Source organism: Neopsephotus bourkii, unplaced genomic scaffold (genome assembly GCF_033783945.1).
Source record: "Neopsephotus bourkii isolate Nb327-2 ecotype Australia unplaced genomic scaffold, CSIRO-AGI_Nbou_v1 NB_234, whole genome shotgun sequence".
In the NCBI taxonomy this organism is placed as follows: Eukaryota; Metazoa; Chordata; class Aves; order Psittaciformes; family Psittacidae; genus Neopsephotus; species Neopsephotus bourkii.
In genome coordinates, this window is record NW_026900744.1 from 1,441,187 (window position 1) to 1,462,108 (window position 20,922).

Here is a 20,922-nt window from a genome sequence, read left to right on the forward strand (position 1 = left end):
CTCTCATGCTGTAACTTGGCTACAGAAGAAAAAGATCCCAGTAGAGTACAGTTTAAAGATAGCGACATCCTGTGCGTAGATACCACATCTCACCTGTCAATAGCTCAGTGCTTTATACTGGTGGTCAGAGACCAGAGGAACTTAGCCAACCTGTAGGAACCCTAGGCTCTTCCTACCACCCCGAGGCTTAGTTCCTGCTGCCAAGCCAGTAGGAATTGCTACAGGAAAGACTGACTACAATCCAAAGGCTAATACTATTTAATCATTTTGCTTTTTGGTCTTTGACTTTTGGTCTAGAAGTAAGAGCCAGGTGTAATCAGTGTTTAATAGAAAAGAGTTGTAATATTAACTAAATGTATCTGTCAGTTAATACTTCGCTGTTGGAATGAATTTAGGAGCACAGATTGTCAAGTTTTATATTTTACTAAAGACTGTGCTGCTAACATGAAGGTCATGAAAATTCTGGTAGGTTTTGTTTGTTTGATTTTCATTTCTGCAAGATAATATGTGCTTTCAGTTATGTCGCTAGAGGCTTAAGATAACCATTCTTAGTATGTGGGGTTTGTCCTAAAGTGTAGCCTGATTTGCGTCTCTTTGAGAGAGATGGTAACTACAGTGTATAGCTTGAAAAGAAAAAAAATTACTGTCCTTTACACTGGTAATATTCAGAAAGTTTGGTTGGGCTTTTTTTTTTAAAGCAGACTTTTTAATCTGATCCTTCCTTCTGGTTCTTATTATTTAAGTACAAAAGTACGTTGTGATACTTCTAATAGTTGTAGTTCATTGACTTTTCTGTTATTCCTTCAGTAAATAATAAGGTACTTATTTTGATGGATTCTCTAAACCCCAGAAATTTCCATGGATCATGCTTTTACTTACCGAATATGTAGCTGTACAGGAAAGGGAGTAACTCCAACCTCCATATCTTGCTATAGGCGTATAAAATTTGTTTCTTCTATGTCTGATACTTTATTATCATAGGTTTGTATTGCTATCTCAAGGTTATTAAAACAAAAAATCCAAGTTCTTGTTACAGAAGAACAATTCTTGGTTTTATATATTAGTATGAGGAATGCCTTACAAACAGACCCACTTACTCATGCTTAGCTTGCCACTGGAAAAATGATCTTTGAGTTCAGCTGATACACCACCTAAAGGACTGAGGTTTAGATAAGTAAAATTAATCTGCAGCTGAACAAAATACTTCTTACTTGGTTTTTTTTGGGCTAAGCAAAATCTTACTGAATTGATGGCAATTAATTTGGGTGAGAATTGTACATATCAGGAATTTGCTCAAGTGTCTGTGGATGCAAGTCATAGGTGAGGTTTATTATTAATACTTTGAGCTGTAGTTGCAACTTGTAGGTTTTTTTAATCAATTAATAAGATGGAGCTTGCTTGCTGGAAACCGAATCAGCTTTCTCTAGTGGCTGATTTGAGCTGTGTTTGCTGAGTGGTATTTTTTAGATGTGTTAAATTTTTTTCCCCCTTTTTTTTTTTTCTCTAGTGTAGTTGCAGATATCTTGGTTCTTGGGTTTTTTTTCAGGAAGCCAGAAATAGGAAGGAAAGAAAAAGCAAGCTGTTGGCAGGTTTATCACAGAATGTTTTTACCATGATCTGCCATTTTTCATCTCTTCAGATCCCCTCCTCTTTTCAGTGGAAGCCAAGATGATCAACATTTTCATGAGTTTAATGCAGAATGTATTATGAGAATTCACCTGTTCCTGTGGGGGGAAGATGCTTCCTATCATTTGTAGTTTTGATTTGCTTTAGAGAGGTTTATTTTAATGTCTTGTCTGCATAGAGCTTTGCTGTTCTTCCTTCAGTTTAAAGATGTCTATCATTATTTCTTCAGTAGACAATCAGCTACGATCCTTGCCTGCACGGTGGATTTAAAATCAACTGCCTATTGCTGAAGAATTGCACTTCAAGTGGTCTCAAGAGACAGGAGAAGCAGGTCTTCACTATAATGGAAGAGGCCCAGAGCTCAAAGAATGGAAATCATGACCCAAGGAAGTCTGTCCGTCTTGTCTGTGAGGAAGGCAAAGCAGTCAAAGTTACAAATAATCAAAATTACAAACATAACAGAAATGACAAATCTGTGAAGGACATTGGGAGAAGTTCTCCAAGTGGGAATAGCAGCAAAAAAAGCAAACAGAATGATGTTTGTTCTGAAAAACAAGGAGACAATAAATCATGCAAAGCGAACAGTTGTATTCCTGGAACTAAAGAGACGGGATCAAACCTTCAGGAGCGAAGTCATGGAAAAGCAAAAAAATCTAATTTATCATCAGCAGTGGAAAACCTGAAACAGACAAAAGCTCAACCAGTGGGAGAAAACTTTCCAGGCTCCCATGTTTCGGGGAATGGGATCGGTATGGAAAGCTTAACAGCTACACAGAAAGGGAAACTGCTGTTGGAAAATCCACTGGGAGTTCATACTTCGAAGACTAACGATCAAACTGGTGATGCTGGTAAGACTTCTTCAGATCAAAGGAAAATGGAGCATAAACCTGATGACTTCAGTGAGTGTTCAACACTGCTTTATTCAATTTTCTTCTGGTAAAATTGTTAACAGTCTGAAATAGGCTTTGAAATGTTTCTCTTTGAATATTTTTTTTCACATGTAGTAAGTTGTTGATGGCATTTAGAGAAGCTGCTGTTAAATACAAACATACTATTTAGAGAATAAGAGATTATGATAACAGTTGTCTTTTTTTCTCATGCCTAAGACCTGAACTCTGCAAAATACTTTTTTTTTGGGGGGGGGGGGTTTCAGGCAGTTTTGTGAATATTACATCTGGGGGGGGGGAACCCTTCATCATATCATTGCCACTTGTGGAAGTGCCAGCTATTACTGCTGTTCACAAAGATCAGAGGAGAAACCTGCAAGAAAAATTGTGGGGGTTTATAGGTGAGGGGAAATACTTCCCTTTTTTCTGTGATTGTTGTGCTCTTTTATGTTTAAAATATGTTTTGGTAGGTGGTGTTTTGATTTAGAGAGCTCCGGAATACATATCATCCACCAGTGATTACCCTTATGAGTGTTAAATTCTTATACATACTTTTCAATTTCACAACTAAATACATGAATCAGGCTTGTCTCACTTCAGGTTAACTCCTTAGTGTAGAATTTGTCACACTTCCTCAGAATACAGCTTTTTAAATTAAAATGCTGGTTTAAGACAGCATGCCTGTGCAGACTTTCTGTTTGAAGTGTTTCCCACTATTTCAACAGCTAGAGTAATTGCTCGTATGGAAATACTAGGAGAATATTAAAGTGCATAATTTTTTTTAGCTATCTTAATAAAATGTAACAGCAAAACTAAGTTGAAATGGCAGCAGGTTGCCTAAAGAACTGCTAAATGCTCCATCCCTGGCAGTCAGTGTTCAGGTTGGACAGAGCCTTGGGTGACATGGTCTAGGGAGAGGTGTCCCTGCCCACGGCAGGGGGCTGGAACTAGATGATCTTAAGGTCCTTTTCATCCCAAACCATTCTGTGATTATATGATGAGTCAGCTCTTTGTAAACCACCATCGTGTACTGTTGGGACCCTCTCTGTCCCTGAGAAAACAGGACTTGAAATTGCTCAGTTTTGATTCCTAGCTAGTGTTGTAGCACATATCTCATTTGAAAGGAAAGAAAGAAAAAGAAAGAAGAAGAATAAACCACAAATTTTTGCTGATCTAAAGACTACTGGAATAATTTCAGCTGTGGATGTTTGTGCAGATGAGTGGCCTATGAACAATTCGTAGGCATCTGGAGGAACTGGCCTGTCAGAATTGACCTGCGTGTTTGTCAGCAGCAGCGTTCCAGAACTATGTGGTTCATAGCCAAGGGCAGCAAGGTGTCAGAAGGTGTTCAGATGTAACTCCAGCAGCCTCCTGAATGTAGGGCTTGGTATGCTTGATGACTGGCTCTGTGAGGTCATTTGGGTGAATGTCTAAGGTGGTTCTGTGACTGCTTCCTTAACAAAACAAGCTGTATAAAAAAATCTTAAGCCTAGTATTCCTTATTTGTGTTACAGTAAAGCATAACAATCTCATGTACTCTGTTCTGTATAATAAAAAACCCCATCCCTTTCTTGCCTTGAAGAATTTAATAGAGGCTCTGGAGTTGTAACTGAAACACGAAATCAATCTACCATATTTTTTCTCCTCTTTTTGATAGCACTTTTAGTAGTTGAAGTCTTTCCAAAATACCGGTAAACATAGTGGGAAGATTCTAACGTTAAAGGTGATTTTGGCCAGCCTTTGGACAAAAAATTGGAATGCAGCTCTGATTTGTGTCCAGCTCTTTAGTGAGATGCTCTTAACTGCTCTGCACTCTTACCTTTCATTTTTCCTCTCCTTAGTTACTCTGGAGAAAATAACTGTTTCTTTCTCTAGGTAAAACAAAGAATTCTGAATCAACTAAAGAACATACTTTGGAAGCTGATTATTTAGAAAGCACTGCTGTTATTGATGAATCTAATCTGACAGCTGAACAGCAACTAGGACTGAAACAAGCTGAAGAGCGTCTGGAAAGAGATTATATCTCCCGACTTGAAAAAGTAGGTTGAGTTACTTATTAGATAAAAAAAGAAAATGGGTGTTTTGTGTCATTATCATTACCATATTTCTGCATGGGTGCTATTTCTACTAGAACATCTTGCCTCTGATTCTTTCTTCTTTGTAATGAATCACTTTATTGATCTAAGATACTATCCCTAGTAGTTGGCTAGTCATTCATGGGGCAGATGTTAAGGACTGGAAACTTAGTGTTCCTTTTGTGGTACATGTAGCCTTTGTAGAGCAATGTTTTGTAACTCTGCAAACCTAAAGGTTTCCAGTTCTACCACTTACCTAAGATGTTCTAGAATGTCTGGCTACCTAGAAACACAGAGTATGGTATTGAAAGGAACCTTGGGATATCTTCAGTATATTATCCTTCCACCAGTCCGAATCACATGTATTGAAGATGACTGCTTAAAAATGTTCATCAGAGCTCTTAGTAATCTCTCCAGTGAAACAAAGTATAGGTAACCCAGAAGTTTTTCTTCATATCCAATGTAAGCATCTCTTGTGGTGTTTTGATCCATTACATGTTGTCCTAGGAAAATAAAGTTTATGACTTTTTCTGCAACTTCCTACATATTTGAAGATCATTTCTGTTAATGCAGTCTGGCTTTCTTCAGACTTGCTCTTTGGTCTTAGAGGGTTTTTAGTTACTGGTTCATTATTGTTGCTTTTCTGTAGGCATTTACCATGTAGCTGCTACCCAAAACTGGACATGCACTTTCAGCGTAGGTCTTGTATATAAAGATGAAAGCTGACTTCATCTGTCCAAAATACAGTATCTGTGTTTAGGATCTCTGTTTTTTTAGCAGCAGTAGGAGGTTGGTGTGTAGTTTGACTGGCAATGATCCCCATAGCATTCTCTTAAGAAATACCTAATCAGATCTTCCCAGGCTTGTATCATTTACAGTTAGTACCTAAGGAGGAATTACGTTTTGATACTACAATTGTAGCTTATTTATTTAATTTCTTTGTTTTCTTGCCATCACTGATTGTCATTTTACGTCTTCTGTAATCTCTTCCAATTTGGTATGTTTCACATTTGTAGTCAGCACATCCTCTATAGCATTTCCTAAGTCTTCAACAAAAACATAAATGTTTCTGACCCCAGAAGGATCCCTGCTGAAAAAAACCTGGCACATGCCTTTAAACTGGTGGTGAACCAGACTTAAGTGTGTGTGCTCTGAGGGCTGTTCTCTGAGGAGTTTTGCTCCCACCTTATGTTCTTTATTTAGATAGTACTTCTGGTCTCCTTTTGAGACTGATACTATGACAAGTGACAAAAACCTTGTAGAATTCAAGATACAACGTCTGCTTCTTCAAGCCCTTATGATTTTATCTTTAAAAAAGCAACCCTAAAATTGGTTTTGTGCAATTTGTTTATAGCAGATCAATTTGTCACCTGTGATCTGTTTCTTTATTATGTGCTTAATAATAATTTATTACAGTATTTTTCTGGATACTCATTCTGACTGGTCTCTAATTCTTTGGCTCATTCTCTTATTCTTCAGTTTCTCTTTCCTAGTCATCTGGAGCATTCCCATTCTCTGTGAGTGCTTTAAAATACAACTTACTTTGAGCTGGATTAGCTCCCTGACTATCCTAAGTCAGGACTACACATATGTAAGGCCTTGCTTGTTTAGGTGCATGTGTCCTACTCAAGTAGTAGTCTGTAGGGTTTTTTTTTGTCTCGCTACATTCTTGCCCTTTTCATTGGTATTAAGCTTAACTAATGACTTTAAAAAGGCAGTAAAGACAAAATAAAAGGCATTACATGACTCAACCATTTGGCAACATCTGTTGCTATGATACTGCAGATCACTATTGTAAAGAAATACCCAATTTTAAAAATATTGTTATTGCTGATAGTCCCTTTCAGAAGAGTGGTAAAATAGTTTTCATCTACTTCAGTCATCGTGTATTGAACACTTGAGTCTTCTGAGCTGGCCAAGTTGTTTTCAGAATTGATGTTTAATTCCTTCTTACTAGGTATGTGTCTCATAAAAAAAAAAGTAAGGACGAAGAGAATTAGTAATAAAAGGGTAATGACCATGTTATTTTAAATTGATATGTACTCTGCAGTTGGAAAGTATCAGAGTTTCCTCCACTTCCCCCCACCTGAAGCAAATGACCAGACTCAGTAAGTGGAAAAACTTGCCCAAATTTAGTAGTGGTTTAGTAAGTCAAATTTGTTTAACTGATCTATAGTCCACCTTAGTGTCTTAAAACAGCATTCTCTATTCATTGTTATTTCACTGTTTAAACATCTGGTGTTTTCAGAATATGTTTTGGTTTCAGTAACTATAGATGTATTAGAATTAGGATGAAATTGTTAGGTAGGGCCTTCCCCAATTAGAACTGATAGCAGTTATTGTAAAAATGCTAACATAAAAGTTGCTAATAAGTCTGTAGAAAAACTAAGCGGCCCTTTTGTCTTTGCAGTGAGCATATCAGAAGGTTTCTGATCTCTGTAGCTGTGTTTTAGTAGAGCGAGAAAATGCAACTGCAGGATGAGACATACTAAAGTGGAGTATTTGCCAGCAACCTCTTGTCTTTGCAGAGGTAGTCTTTTCTGTCATTTAGTCTAGTAGTTCTCACTGGTTTCCTGGTAGGGTAAACTCCCCAGTATCCCCTCCTGAACACTAGGAAAATAGTGATCTCCTGCCCCCCCATCATCTGAGGCTTGGCTGCTCCTTACAGACTGTCACAGGGGTCTCCTGAGTAGCAGCTCTCCATTTGTGTACTTCATCTCTTCCAGCCTTTATGTACACAAAGGTGCTTGTTCTGCATGTTTCTTGAATTCTGAGTATCCCAAATTATTAATCAACATGGAATAATCTTATCCCTTGTCAGAGGATCCCACTTTATCCAGAGCACGGCCATTATTAAGTCAGAAACTGGCTCTCTTCCTCCCTGCTGGCCAGCCGCACCCTTTCGAATAGAACAAAAAATGCAGTACTTGCAGAGTCTGCTGTAAATATGCCAGCCAAATACCACCACCATCTGTCCTAACGTGTGTACTAAATAACACAATGAATTCTTCCCATTTTCTCTCCAGAGAGGGGAGGTTAGATGCAGAGATTTAATAAATCCATAGTTATTAAAGCTTGAGCTGGCCAGGGAATGACGTACTGGCCTTTAGGTCAGCCTTATGTGGTGTAAACTCTTCAGTCTTAATCTTGCGTCTCAAAAATGTACTGAGAAGCGTAACATTCAAGTCATCTCCCTTCCTTTCCTTGCTTCCCCACTTGTCATACAGGTAAAAATCCATTCCTGCTGTGGTTTTTTTGGAGATCATTTAATATTTACAAAGCACCTTGACATTACAAGTGTTACATAATTGTGAAATACAATTTATTATTTAAAGAATTGAGCTTTTCAGACACTGTTGGCAGAAAAAAATTTATCTTAATCTATGGCCATTTTTCCCCAGCGCTCCCCAGAATACACCAACTGTCAGTACCTATGCAAGCTCTGCTTAGTTCACATTGAGAACATCCAGGGAGCTCACAAGCATATTAAAGAAAAACGTCATAAGAAAAACATAATGGTAAGATTTTTCACTGCTTTGGGTTTTTTCTTTAAGAAAAAGGGGTTTTTTTGGTTGTGTGGTTTGTTTTCTTTGGTCATCTTCATTTAGGTGATAATTTTGTGTGCTGAGCAGAGATCTAAACATTTCTGTTGCTCGTTTTCTGTTTGACAGGAAGGGCTTGATGATCTGTTTGTCCAGGCAGAGAGGAAAGAACATTTTTAGGTATTGCTTCTGAATTCATGTCTCTGAATAGTGGGCAGTTCATTATACTGTTAGTACCAGAATGCAAGGTAACTTAGGTGAGAAACATAGTATTTCTGTTTCTTCCAAAAGTAGTATCATTGGTAGCGAGACCTCTGGAGACTGGAGGTGGGCTGGGGGTGGTGTTTTGGGGTTTTTTTTTTTCCTCTTTCGTCTGACTTGTGATGTTTTTATCTACATCCTCTCTGTGATGCGTGAGTGGAATGATTAGTACGTCTAGACTAAAAAAAGACAAAGTAGGGAAGGATTTGGTTCCTGAGTCACTCATCATCTGCCTGGGTTTATGTATGAGTTTGATTTCAAGGAGAAGAACAGTTTCCTTATCAGATGCTGTGGTGTTACTGTTTGCTTTGCTTTAAAGAACTGTTACATGCATGAAATCCAATAAAAGGTGCACAGCTTTTCTTGCCAGTCTGTTTTTGTAAATGCTGATGAAGAGCTACAAATTCCCCAGTATTTAGGGGTTTGTGATTCAGATGGTTACAATTACTTTTCCTACATCCATTCCCCAAAATTCTGTTAATTACTCCTGTTCCCATGTATTTACCATACTTCTGTTTGTAATTAATGCTCTGATTCTATCATATACATAAGCCATCACTTGGAAAACTATTGAGTATCATAAATCCATTACATCTCAGACAGTAGCATTCCTGTATTATGTTTAGTTATTATTTGCTGCTAAATTCCATAATGGAAATATGCTAATAAAGTGGTAATAAACAAGCTCCATGTTTAATATAGAAACACTTTGGTACTGTACTTTGTCATCTGGGCATGGAGATAAGAACTGAGGAATGAGGTTTCTATACCACCAGATGGAAATGCTAGAGGACAGGGAGTGGTTTCAGTTCTTAACACTTGTCTTCAAATAGCTTTATGCTGTGTGCCACATTACAGTGATAAGAGGTATGTAACTGTCTAAATGTTGCTTCATAAAATACACCTATTTACAGCTCTAACTATGAGGTACATGCTATCAGAGAAGTCTAGCAGCAGCTGTGGCTTCCGCACTCAAGAGAAAACATAAAGCACTGATGTGAAAAAAAAACCCATAGCCCATTGAAAATGCACAAATTCTTTCTTACAGTAAATTTATTCAAATCAGAACAGAAGAATTAAGAAATGCAGCCTAGAACTAATGTAACATTTTCATACTGGACAGTGTTTTCCTAGTGTATAATTATTTTCTGGTTATTACTTATTTCTGCTGTCAGTCACCTGTTTAATTTAGTTGATGAATTTGTGAAACAAGTGATTGTTGTACTTACTCCCAGATGACTCGATGCATCTGACATATTTCTTGCTGTTGGATTAGATGGATATCAATCTGATGCACTAAAAATAGCACGTTCTGGCACCAGCTGTTTAGGCAGCAGTGAGACTCAAATCAACATGTCTTGGAGCTAGGAATACTTCTGCCATGCGTATCTTACCTTCAAGTACAATCCAAAAAGTCTGTGTGACTCTAGAAGAACTTTCTTAGCTCAGTTACTTTTATTATGTAGGAACAATTACAGCTCTTCATCTCCTTGGATGAATTCTGTTTCAGAGCTGTCAGAAAATGTGGTTCAGGAATGTAACACAGCAGATTTCCTCCCCAGTTGCCAGTTGTGAAACAACACGCTCTCTTTTAAACACTGAGCATCCACTGTCGTTTCTGTGAGCCACACTAGTACATTTGCCAGTGAGGCTGGGCAGAGTTCCTACCTTTGAAAGTGTTTGGTCAGGGCACCATGTAAATAGAAGAGCACAGACACTAAACAGTACATTCTAGTATCATGCAATAGTATGAGATAAACTTTTAAGATGTCAGTTTTTACTTTTCTCATGTAATAATTCTTCAGGAAAAACAAGAAGAAAATGAGCTGCGTGCCCTCCCACCTCCCTCTCCTGCACAGTTGGCTGCTCTGAGCTTTACCCTCATAGAGGCAGCAAATGAGCAAGGCATATCCGATGATGACTTCCGAATTCGTCAAGACATTGTAAAGGAGATGGAGAAAATTATTCAACAGCCCTTACCAGGTATTCACAGTATTCCCCATTTCCTTTAGGTGAACATTTTATTTTTTCTTTAGTTACAGACAGTTTTTGACACCTTCATTAGTGGTGAATTTAATGTGTTTTGGGCTATCTTTATATGATACAATATTGATATATACAGGCTTTTTAAAATAGACTGGCAGTTGACTTAAAAGGAACCAAAAAAACCTACAAAAAAGGAGGAAAATACGATTGTGCTTATTTTTGCTTCTTTTTAGTTTGCTTTTATCCATCCCTGGCGATGCTCAAGGCCAGGCTGGACAGGAAGGTTAGAACTAGATCTTAAGGTCTTTTGTAACCCAAACTGTTTTATGAGTCTATTGAAGCTATCGGTTCTCTTTTAAAGTGATGATTTCTGATGAAGTCTGGAAATTTCCAGGGCATGAAGTATTTCCTACCTGCTTGTGTTTAAAGCCTCAGCCACTGAGGATCCCTCAGGCTCTAGTCCAAGAAACGTTTCCACCTATACCTTAATTAGCATTACTGAATCTGAATATCTGAATATCTGTGGCTGTTAACAGTAGAGATTTCTCCCCACAAGTGCACTTAATTAAACCAGTATGAGTGTAGCAGGAGGGGAGAATGAGAAGGAGTTGGAAATGTATTTTTTCCTACTGGTTCTTCAGTTGTTTATAACATCTGTCAGGGCAGATGAAAGTTGCATAAGGCACTTATATATTCTTTTTAAAGCATAGTTTTGGGAAAACAAATCAGACCTCGCCTATGAGTGATTTTGGTAAGCATATTTTCAGTAGTTAACTGTGGTGTGAAATATCTGCAGGTACCCATCAGTAACTGTTCATTAAAGCAAGTTGTTAAAATCCACAAGGGTTATTGTTTAACGGGTAACTCTTCTCACATATATTTGTGGTTAATGGGACCTAAAATGAGGAGAGATGTACTCTGAGGTCGACTGTAGCTTCCTAGAGTCTCTTGAATTACCTTAAATAGGTCAAAATACTGTATTTCCTTAATCACATATCAGTATCATACTTCATCTGCCTTTTTCTTGATTAAGTGCTTTATGTTGATTAAAAATAAGTATAATTAAAGAAGAAAGGTCTTGAGTAGGTTAAATGCTTAGATCGTAAAATTTGTCTGAGTTATCTGGGTAAGTTGAATGATAGTCTTCCTTCCCCCTCCTGCCCCTTCAGAAGTACATTATGTTACTCCAATAGGGCATGTTAAACATTCAAATCCAATTTATACTGCTGTTGGAAAACAAGATAAATAATGTAACAATAAGATAATCTTTAACATTTGCTTCTTTGCATTGATTTCCCATCTATTCTCATCATTCCTCCTCTAGTTAATACACTGTGTGTTTGAGAGCTGTGTTTTGGACCTATGGTAATGTTGACATTATGTTAACAATGGTTTGTTTTGAAGTGAATCTGAACAGAAGAGAAAGTATTAATCTCATTGGCAATGAATTTTTGATCTTTTTATTTCATCTATATTGAAAATGGGTTGATTCTACTGTCCTTTAATTTTTAGAAATATCTTTTTCTTTTTGCTCTGTAAAAATACCATAGTAAGAAAGATTTTGTTTGCTGCAGGATGATGAGCTTTAGTTTTAGGAACCATACTAAATATATGCTTAAAAATAAGGTGCTGTATAGAACAGGAAAAAAGTAGGGTGGATGTTTGTTAATTTGTTTTCTCTATAATATTGCTGTGTGTGCCTTCTAGTGCCAACTTCGGTTCTTGACACTACGGAGGGTTCCACTGATACTGTGTTAGCATAAGACAAAGCAAAGGAAATTATTACTTTTACATAAATACTCATGAAAGTTACTACATCAGTGTTATTCAGCTGGCTGATTTGTTTGGATTGATGAGCTGATGTGGAGGACTAGTCGAAGTGGAGGGGGAGTCTGTAGTAGTAAATGACAGTTTATTACCCCACTTTTCAAAGCCTGCCATGTTTAGTGAGTGTGTTTTCCTGATAGCAAAAATATAATTCATGCACACTGTAGAAAACCTGGGATGTTCTGCCATGATTTTCTCTTGAGCTCACGTTAGAACTATGCAAGAATTGTTACTGCTACAAAAAGCCATTGGAAATCATTGCAATGTATCAATATTATTTACAATAAATGAATTTTGAGAGGGCTAATTTCTAAGTAGCAAAAAATAGAGAAAGGTTTGTTTGAAGCTGGGCACGTCTTAAGATTTATTTTCTCTTTTGAGAATTATTCTGTTGTGGATCTGTTTGGGAGAGTTTGGTCAGAACACAAAGGTACTAAGAAAAAACAAGAAAAACCTCGTCACTGTGCAGCTGGTTGAACACTGGCTCAGGTTGCATAGAGAGGTTGTGGACGCTCCATGCTGGGAGATCTTCAGAACCCAACTGGCTACAGTTCTGAGCAACCAGCTATAGGTACCCTGCTGGAGCAGGGAAGGGATTGAGAACACGGTCAATTTTCAGCTGACATCAATACGTCTGAGCCCTAATACGTATTACAGGGGAGTTTTTATGTGCAAAAATTATAGCATGAAGTGATGTTTATGGAGTGGAATGATATTTCTCATTATACTATTGAATAGTTATTTTCTAATCAGTTTAGATCTGTTGTACATCTTTGAAGGAACTGTATTAACTACAGAACCACTAAATGGATACTGTACTTTGTGCCTTGGATTGTACTGAAGTTACATTTTATGTGCATGTTTTGTAATGAATTATAGGAACTTGCTAATGAAATGTAACAGTTTGTAGCACATATGGAAAAATTCTTGACAAATATAAGAGGCAACAAAGAATGTTGTAAGTATCCAACTGCTGCAGAGAATGAAGCTGTAGTTAGCAAAAGCTGTCAAATAAAGTCCTGCACTGAGATGATGACAGTTATTACTATTTTGTATTTATTTTTTTTATTTAGAAAAAACAAAACTAAAGCTGCATTGCAAAAATACTCTAAAACAGCTTGAAAAGTTTTGGACATTTGGTAATTACACTAATTGAATTACCTGTTTTCCTGTGATGCTGTTTTATGGAAGTGCTTCATCCTCACGGGAGTGAGAATGTGCTTCAGTATTCATTCATCTAGGAGTATTGCTTTGGAGGGACAGGATCTAAAGGTATATGTCATCCATTAAAGAATAATTTATTTACTAGCTGCTAAATAATTACATTTCTCTCTTCTAGACTGTTCACTGAGGATGTATGGCTCCTGTTTAACCAGATTCGCTTTTAAGACCAGCGATGTTAACATTGATATCAAATTCCCTCCGAAGGTGTGTAGTTACTGTCTTGTATTAACTAAGACTGTTTTTTTAAATCAAGGCCATCAACATTTATTTCTGCTTCATTGCCTTCGTCTTCTCTTGGGACATATGGTGGTAGATTAGCACAAAGCATCTAATCCTTTAGTTGGTGTCAGGTGTGCTGTGAATCAAGTAGGTGAAGTTTTCTGTGTTCATTAGGTGACTTTAATTCTGGTTTTTTGGACAATCTTATGCTTGTGCAAAAGCATAAGATGTTTTATTTTACAGTGGAATTCAAGGTGCCTAGTTTGGGTACGTAATTACACGGCTTTTTGAAATGGTACTGCAGTTAGGAAGCACAACTGAGTCCTTTTTCAGACAATTGCTTGTGAAGTATACCATGTCACTTTTTTGGTCACAAAGGCTCAAAGGTAGTGCTGATTTTTAGCTTTTTTTTTTTAACTATATACAGCTTATCTTTGAAACACCACTTCAGTTGATTTCTGGGGAGAAAACACATTTGAAAACTGTAACCTTTAAAAACCCCTGGGAAAGCACTGACATAAAATTCCTTACTGTTGTGTATTTCTGGTGGCATATTCAGCAATTTTGGTGTCAACATATATGGCGGATATTTTGTTTTAACTTTATGGTTCCATTAATACAGAACTAGAACAGTAGTATTAAGTAAAAAAGCTGTAGGCTAAAAGCAAGCTGGCTGATAGGTTCACTAGTACCTGTTTTCATGGTGCAGACTGATGCAGTTAACCTTTTCATTAATACTGACACATGATTTCATTCTGAGAAAAGACATACTGCTCCTAGTTGTGCAATCCAGGTAATGTTAAATACAGTGTAAAATCAAATGGGTTAGTCTGAATAATGCAACCTGCTCTGATTTTCTTGTTTCAGATGAGTCAACCAGATGTTCTGATACAGGTGCTTGAAATCTTGAAGAACAGCGGTGAGATTTAGTTACACCTCATTTCTATTTAATTAACATTCCAACTGCTGTTCAGTTTTTATGCTTAATTTTTCTGTGAACTTACTTTGGTTGAAAACTAACCAATTTTTGTATCTGAGCTGTTGTTCTGAATGTGATTTTTATGAATACTGATGCTTCTGTGAGAGATGAGAACCTGCAGCAGGAGAATGGCAGCCCAGGTAGTCCAGTTCAGGCAGCCAGAAATTATGGTAATAGTGGTAGATACCAGGTAGAAAGTTATTTAGCTTTATAAGATAAATTCTAAGCAGTAAACCCAAAAGCCACTTTCCACTTGCATATGAACATCACTGGGGACTATTACAAGACTTCTGAAACTTGTAGCCTCCTTGTTGTCTCAGGAAGTCATCTAACCCTGTAATCTGCATATCTTGAACCAAACAGCATAGCATTTCTGATCCTTCAGGAAATTTGGATAGGTCAGCTCCTTAAGTGGTTCTCAGACTATTCTGATGGTATCATCAGTCATTCAACCTTGTGGCTTTCAAATGTTGTAAAGACACAAAGGTTCTAGAAGAGATAACAGCCCAATTTCCTGACAAGGATTTCTCTTTTTTTTCTTTCCGTGCTGGCTGTGTGATACTGGTGGTCTGAGGCAAAAGTATCCACAGAATATTGCTTCCTGGTTAACTGTACAGCACTTAATTTGAGTTGTTCTGTAAAAGCTTGGTGTAAGTGTAATAGTTTTAAAGACCCAATGGGGAAAACTATAAAAGACTTTAATACAGGATGTTTTTTTTCTCCTTGCTTAGCTGTCTACTCAGACGTGGAGTCAGATTTCCATGCCAAAGTTCCTGTTGTCTTTTGCAAAGATGTTAAAAGGTACGTGTCATTGAAAAGGATTTTTAATGAGATGCCAGTTTCTACTATTCTTGTTCACAGCAGCTGCTTCCCTGCACTCCTGACAAGAAGTATTACTGTCACATTCAGCTAACGTTCCTGTTAAAGGGGAATTGCTCATAATTGAAAATACAGTCTAGGAAGAAAGCTCAGCTTTGTTTTTGTGTTTCAGAGAGCTCATTAGTTGTAGGAGTCTGAAAATACCAGTTCTACTTTTAGTTAAATAGGGGAAAAGTTGAATGGTTTTCAATTAATACTTTATGTTTCTGCCAGCGGCTTAATCCAAGGCTTTAAAAACGTTTTGTAAGATACACATTGCCAGAAAGGACACATCATCTGACAGTCTCAGTAAATTCCTTAGTAGTAGCAACCTCCAAAATGAAACATGATTGCTGTATGATGTCCACGTTGCTTTGACTGGCTAGAGGTATGTGACTGAAATTCAGAGGAAGTAAATGGAACAGGGGTAGCCATACCTTTTCCTGTGTTTGTAAAGCATGGAAATGCTTTGTAAGTACTAAGAGAATAGAAATAATTAATCTGAGAACTAAACCAAAAGTTTTTAGAGATGCTGTTTTGTGGACTTCCCAAATTTAATATGCAGCATGTCTGGAGTATTCATTTATTTATTTGGTATGTGGAAGATACCCATGGAGTTTGTGTTGTGTAAGATTGTACAATATAGTAATGGCAGAACTTAGAGCAAATTCTTGATGTTGTTTTATATTTTTAGCTGTAAGGAACTTTTAAGTTCTAGATCCAACTGATGAGTTAACAGTAAAGAAAATGTGATTATATTTTGTAGCTTTTGTTTAAGAAGTTCAGGTTCTTACACAAGGGTGACACGGATGCTTGTTTTTATTATGGTAGATGTGATGCCCCACCTCCCTCCTGCCCCAGGCATCATCTGGATAGACAAGGGAGTAACTCTTTTTCTGGTTTACATTTATAATTACAGTGGTTTGACATGTAAAGTGAGTGCTAGGAATGATGTGGCTTGCCTTACGACTGACCTGCTTGCTGCACTTGGAAAACTGGAGCCTGTCCTTATTCCCTTGGTTTTGGCTTTCCGCTACTGGGCTAGAGTAAGTTTATAAATATTAAGGATAATTACATGTGTTTACTTTCTGTTTTTTTTAAGTACTGCGTACAATGTAATGTATAATACACCATGAATATGTTTGTAGAAGAGAAATTCATGTCATTAATTCAGCTCTTACCTTAAGAGGCCAGAATGAGATTGAACTTGCTTGATTTAGCAAGGTGTTTTTACAAAAATGCTTATTTTACAGCATGTAAGTAGCAGCAGTAGAAACTGCAAAGAACTGTTCAGTGTCTAATACATTTAGCACATCTCTCTTACATAGTTCCCAATGCAGAGATCAATGGCAGGTTACAGCCAGACGCATAGAATTGCCATCTCCATACACGAGATATCACACAGTAACAGAAATATGTGAATGTTGAATGAATTTGTGGATAGGAGGAGAAATGTGTCCCACAGTCAGAAAATGGAGAGAATAACATATATAGTATAACTTAAGGCACTGTATGAATTGCTATAAAATTACTATAATTTGCATTTTGTCTGTACATGGCATGGCATGACAACTGCAGTTTCTGAGGTAAAGGATTTTCTGTATCACTGTAGTATCTATCTCATTTCTTTAATATCTGTCCTTTTATGATAGATTTTACATTAAAATGCTGATGTTGCATCAGGAAAGTAATGATACATTCTCTTACAGCTCTGTCACATTGACTGTCAGGCTGAAGGTGGGATTCCCTCGTACTCCTTTGCCTTAATGGTGATATTTTTTCTTCAACAAAGAAAACCACGTATTTTACCATCCTATTTGGGCAACTGGGTAAGTGATTTGGTAATATAGTAACCTTATTGTTAAATTGTTGACATTGTTTCTGTGTTCTGCAAGGTCATGAAGTGTGCATCATTCGATTGCCTAAGAAATTAGTAAACAAACCCCACTGGTACTTACACAACTCACACAGTTGATGCCTGATGATTCTGAAAAGGCAGCTGCAATAGCCTGTGCAATTGTGTCATGCTGTATTTTGGAGAAAAGGCAAATATTTTCTTGTTTAATTCTCTGGATTTATTTATCTGACATCAGTTACTTTTAAGGGGGGTTAATGTCACAATTGTCAGTGTAACCTTTGCTGAAAACTTTTGGTTGTATGTATTAGAAACAGTCTTGTTTCAGAGCCATGTTCTTGTTGATAGATTGAAGGCTTTGACTCAAAGAGGCCAGATGACCACCAGCTGAAAGGTGTAGAAGAAGAGGAGTTTGTACGGTGGGAGTACAAACCACCAACAAATGGTGCAGCTAAAAACTCAGTTGGAGCAGAAAGTAAAACTAAAGTTGACCAACAAAAAGGTGGTGGCAAGAAGGCAACAAGCTCAGAAGTGGACAACCAAAGTAATGCAAAGGAGAAACAAGGCAATGTAAGATGTGGCTTTATTTCACTGAGAACCATATTCTATCTTATATCCCTGTGTTTTATCTTACATCCCTATGTTTTATCTTTAAACATTAATACTGGGTGGAAACAGGGAACGAAAAGTGGGAATTTTCATTTCTCATAGCAGTTGAGCATTTTTCTCCATGTGTTTCAGTCTGTCTTAGCTTTCAAAACCCCCCACCAAGTTTCACTGGGGCAGCTGTGGTTAGAACTGTTGAAGTTTTACACACTGGAATTTGCTTTGGAGGAATATGTCATCAGCATACGGGTACAGGAACTCTTAACCAGAGAGAATAAAAACTGGCCTAAGAGGCGAATAGCCATTGAAGGTAGGATAATACCCTGTGTTTCTAGCCATGTAGTCGTCCTGCATTATTATCTCTAGCTGCGTAATACTTACAGGTCTGTCACAAGAAGTCTGGATAATAAAGTAAATACGTAGTTGGAAGATGAAGTGATTATATATCTGTGTTGTCAGTTACTTAGTCTGTTTGAAGACAAATTTTCTTGAAACTCCCATCCTTGAAATACAATGTGTAAATTTGTCTCACTGTTTTTTGTTTTGTTCTTGTCTCTGTTTCATCCTTTCTGTAAGCTATTTTTTATTCCTTTTTAATAATTCTGATACTACGAATTTTCAGCACCATTAGCTGCATTTCCAATAGCCACGGTGTATTTTGAGTGTTACCAGCTCTTTGTTTATTTCCTCTGACCGAGCAGAGAGGTCAGCTCTGATGAGAGTGAACTGGAGCAAATCCTTCAAAGTAACACACACACAACACTCCACTCCCCCCATGCCACCAACACCCTCCCTTGCTCCTATCCCTGGTGGTAGTATTTCCATACTGCCATGAAATGCAGTGTCATGTCATGGGCTGTGCTTCAGGGCCTGAGGATCCTGCTCTAAGTGAAGTGCTTTTTTCAGGGTGAATTTGGTGATAATACATACCCTGAGTTACGTATGTTGGGGAGAGAAAGAAAGACAATTATTTTGTCTGTTAGTTCCTTATAACTGGAAGACATCTTTATTTCTGTTCTTCAGCTCAGAAAATGTGTAAACACTACTTAACAGGGAAAGTCACAGAGCAAAGTGTTGCCCTTAGGACTAGAGAAGTTGGGTATTTGAGGAAGGTTGAGAAACCATTTAAGGTGTTTTTTTCATAGAAGCGTAAATAATGACTTCTGAACGCTTTCCAGTGATGTCGATGGAGAACCTTTCCTGTAACACAGATGAGGTGGTGGAGAGGACAAGGAGAAATAGGTCAAAGAGAATCATAGAGTTACTACTAAAGGATGAGTCAGTAAGGTACAGGAAGAGCAAGAAGAAAAAGTAAGAACCAGAAAAACAAGGAATGAATTGTTGAGGCACATATTGAGTAGTGGGTCTTGAGATCACTCCTGTGGCTTTTATTTCCTCTCCTAATTCTTTTCTTCCAATGACTTTTAGCTAGAAAATTTTAAAACTAGAGTAGTGTTTATTCTCCATGTGGAAAACTAAAACCTGTAAGGTGAAAGGGCAAATTATTGAGGGAGAAACAGGAAATAATTTCAAACAACAGATTGCATTCTGCTTCTGATACCTCTTTGTGTTGCTTTTGTTTGTTTTCTGAAGGTTTTTCATTTTTGCTTTTGACTTTAATGTGAAGTTTGTAACTGAAATGATGAAGTAACAGAATCTCAGTTTGATGCTATCTTCCCAGGCAAACTTATAGCAACTATGCAAGTGCTCTTTTTACTTGGAAAACATGTTTGATCTAGAAATCGCTAGGAAGGACTAAGAATGAAACCTGGTGAGATTGGTTCATATGATCCTTATAACCTTCATGTTACTCTTAGAGATATTAATTTCTTAAGGGAAATGCAAATCCTTCAGTGAAGGGAAAAAGTTCAGGCAGGCCTACATTTATTTTGCCTTTGTATATTTATTTTCATTCCTAGTTTGGAGATTGACTGTAATATAATGGTACAATATACCCGTGGTTTTCTTTTTAAATAACACTGTTCAGAATGGTTTATAATAGCCAGCCATTCAGAGCCACACATGTGTTGTGTTGTGTTTTGTATGGAAGAAGTCCAAAAAACCTTGTGGGCCCTATGTTCTCTAAGCATATCCAAATACAAATCTGGATTGTATTAGAAGAATCTCTTTTTAACTGCTCTATCATAACTTAGGTATTTCAGCTGCTTTAGTGAAATGTAGAAATTAAAGATCACTAATGAAGTTGTTCTTTTTCTTCATAGATCCTTTTGCACTAAAGAGGAATGTTGCACGAAGTCTAAATAGCCAGATGGTATTTGAGTACATCCTGGAGCGATTTAGGACAGCATATAAATATTTTGCATGTCCACAAAGTAAAGATGGGATTAAATCCAAGCCAGATACCAAGAAAAAAGAAAAAGGGAAAATGAATAATAAGAAATCCCCAAAAGCTGAAGAGCCCGTAGCCAACTGTTGCCTTCCACAAGGGGAAAAAGTTGTAGATAAGCAAAATATGGGAAGTGGATGTAACATACCAGAGAATGAACTTGAATGTAATGAAGTGGTAGAAGCTGTAGCCAAAAGATGTACTTCCAAGGACATGGACTCTTCACTACTTTCGACATTGGACTCTAGTTATGATGAAGACAAAGAAGAAGCATTATCCCTTGTTTCTAATGAATGCTGTGAATTAAAGCAAAAATCACTTAAAGAGAGTGATGATTTAGAAACGTCAGTTTGTGTAAGTGAAGGTGAGCTAAGCCACCACAGTAACTGCAGCGAGCATCATGACACAAATTCTAGTAATGAGTTTTCTGATGCTGAAAGTAGACAGAGTTTGGTAACAGAGTCTTCGCAGAAGAATAAGTGCACTGGCACACCAGCTACCTCGCCCAACTGCAAAGCAGTGGTGGAAGCTCATGATCTCAAAGATGAAGGCAGGCTCTCTGCAGAAGAAATGCATTATGTGTTTGATAAGTTTATTTTTACTTCAGGAAAGGTAAGCTGTGTATTTAAG

At 37.3% G+C, this 20,922-nt stretch overlaps 1 protein-coding gene across 4 annotated transcripts in view; it reads left to right on the plus strand.

The window, feature by feature from the left end:
- The window catches only part of TUT4 (terminal uridylyl transferase 4), a 49,152-nt gene that overhangs the window by 6,651 nt on the left and 21,579 nt on the right, over positions 1 to 20,922 (plus strand). For 3 of the 4 annotated variants that reach the window (XM_061344829.1, XM_061344828.1, XM_061344826.1), the window contains exons 2-13: positions 1,856 to 2,525; positions 4,389 to 4,552; positions 7,990 to 8,106; positions 10,197 to 10,374; positions 13,544 to 13,632; positions 14,515 to 14,566; positions 15,358 to 15,427; positions 16,404 to 16,530; positions 17,194 to 17,313; positions 17,688 to 17,909; positions 18,081 to 18,255; positions 20,168 to 20,904. In XM_061344829.1, the coding sequence (XP_061200813.1) occupies positions 1,970 to 2,525; positions 4,389 to 4,552; positions 7,990 to 8,106; positions 10,197 to 10,374; positions 13,544 to 13,632; positions 14,515 to 14,566; positions 15,358 to 15,427; positions 16,404 to 16,530; positions 17,194 to 17,313; positions 17,688 to 17,909; positions 18,081 to 18,255; positions 20,168 to 20,904 (2,607 nt within the window). In that variant the 5' untranslated portion in view covers positions 1,856 to 1,969. The remainder of the gene's footprint in view (positions 1 to 1,855; positions 2,526 to 4,388; positions 4,553 to 7,989; positions 8,107 to 10,196; positions 10,375 to 13,543; positions 13,633 to 14,514; positions 14,567 to 15,357; positions 15,428 to 16,403; positions 16,531 to 17,193; positions 17,314 to 17,687; positions 17,910 to 18,080; positions 18,256 to 20,167; positions 20,905 to 20,922) is intronic. The other variant, XM_061344827.1, reaches the window with a different exon arrangement.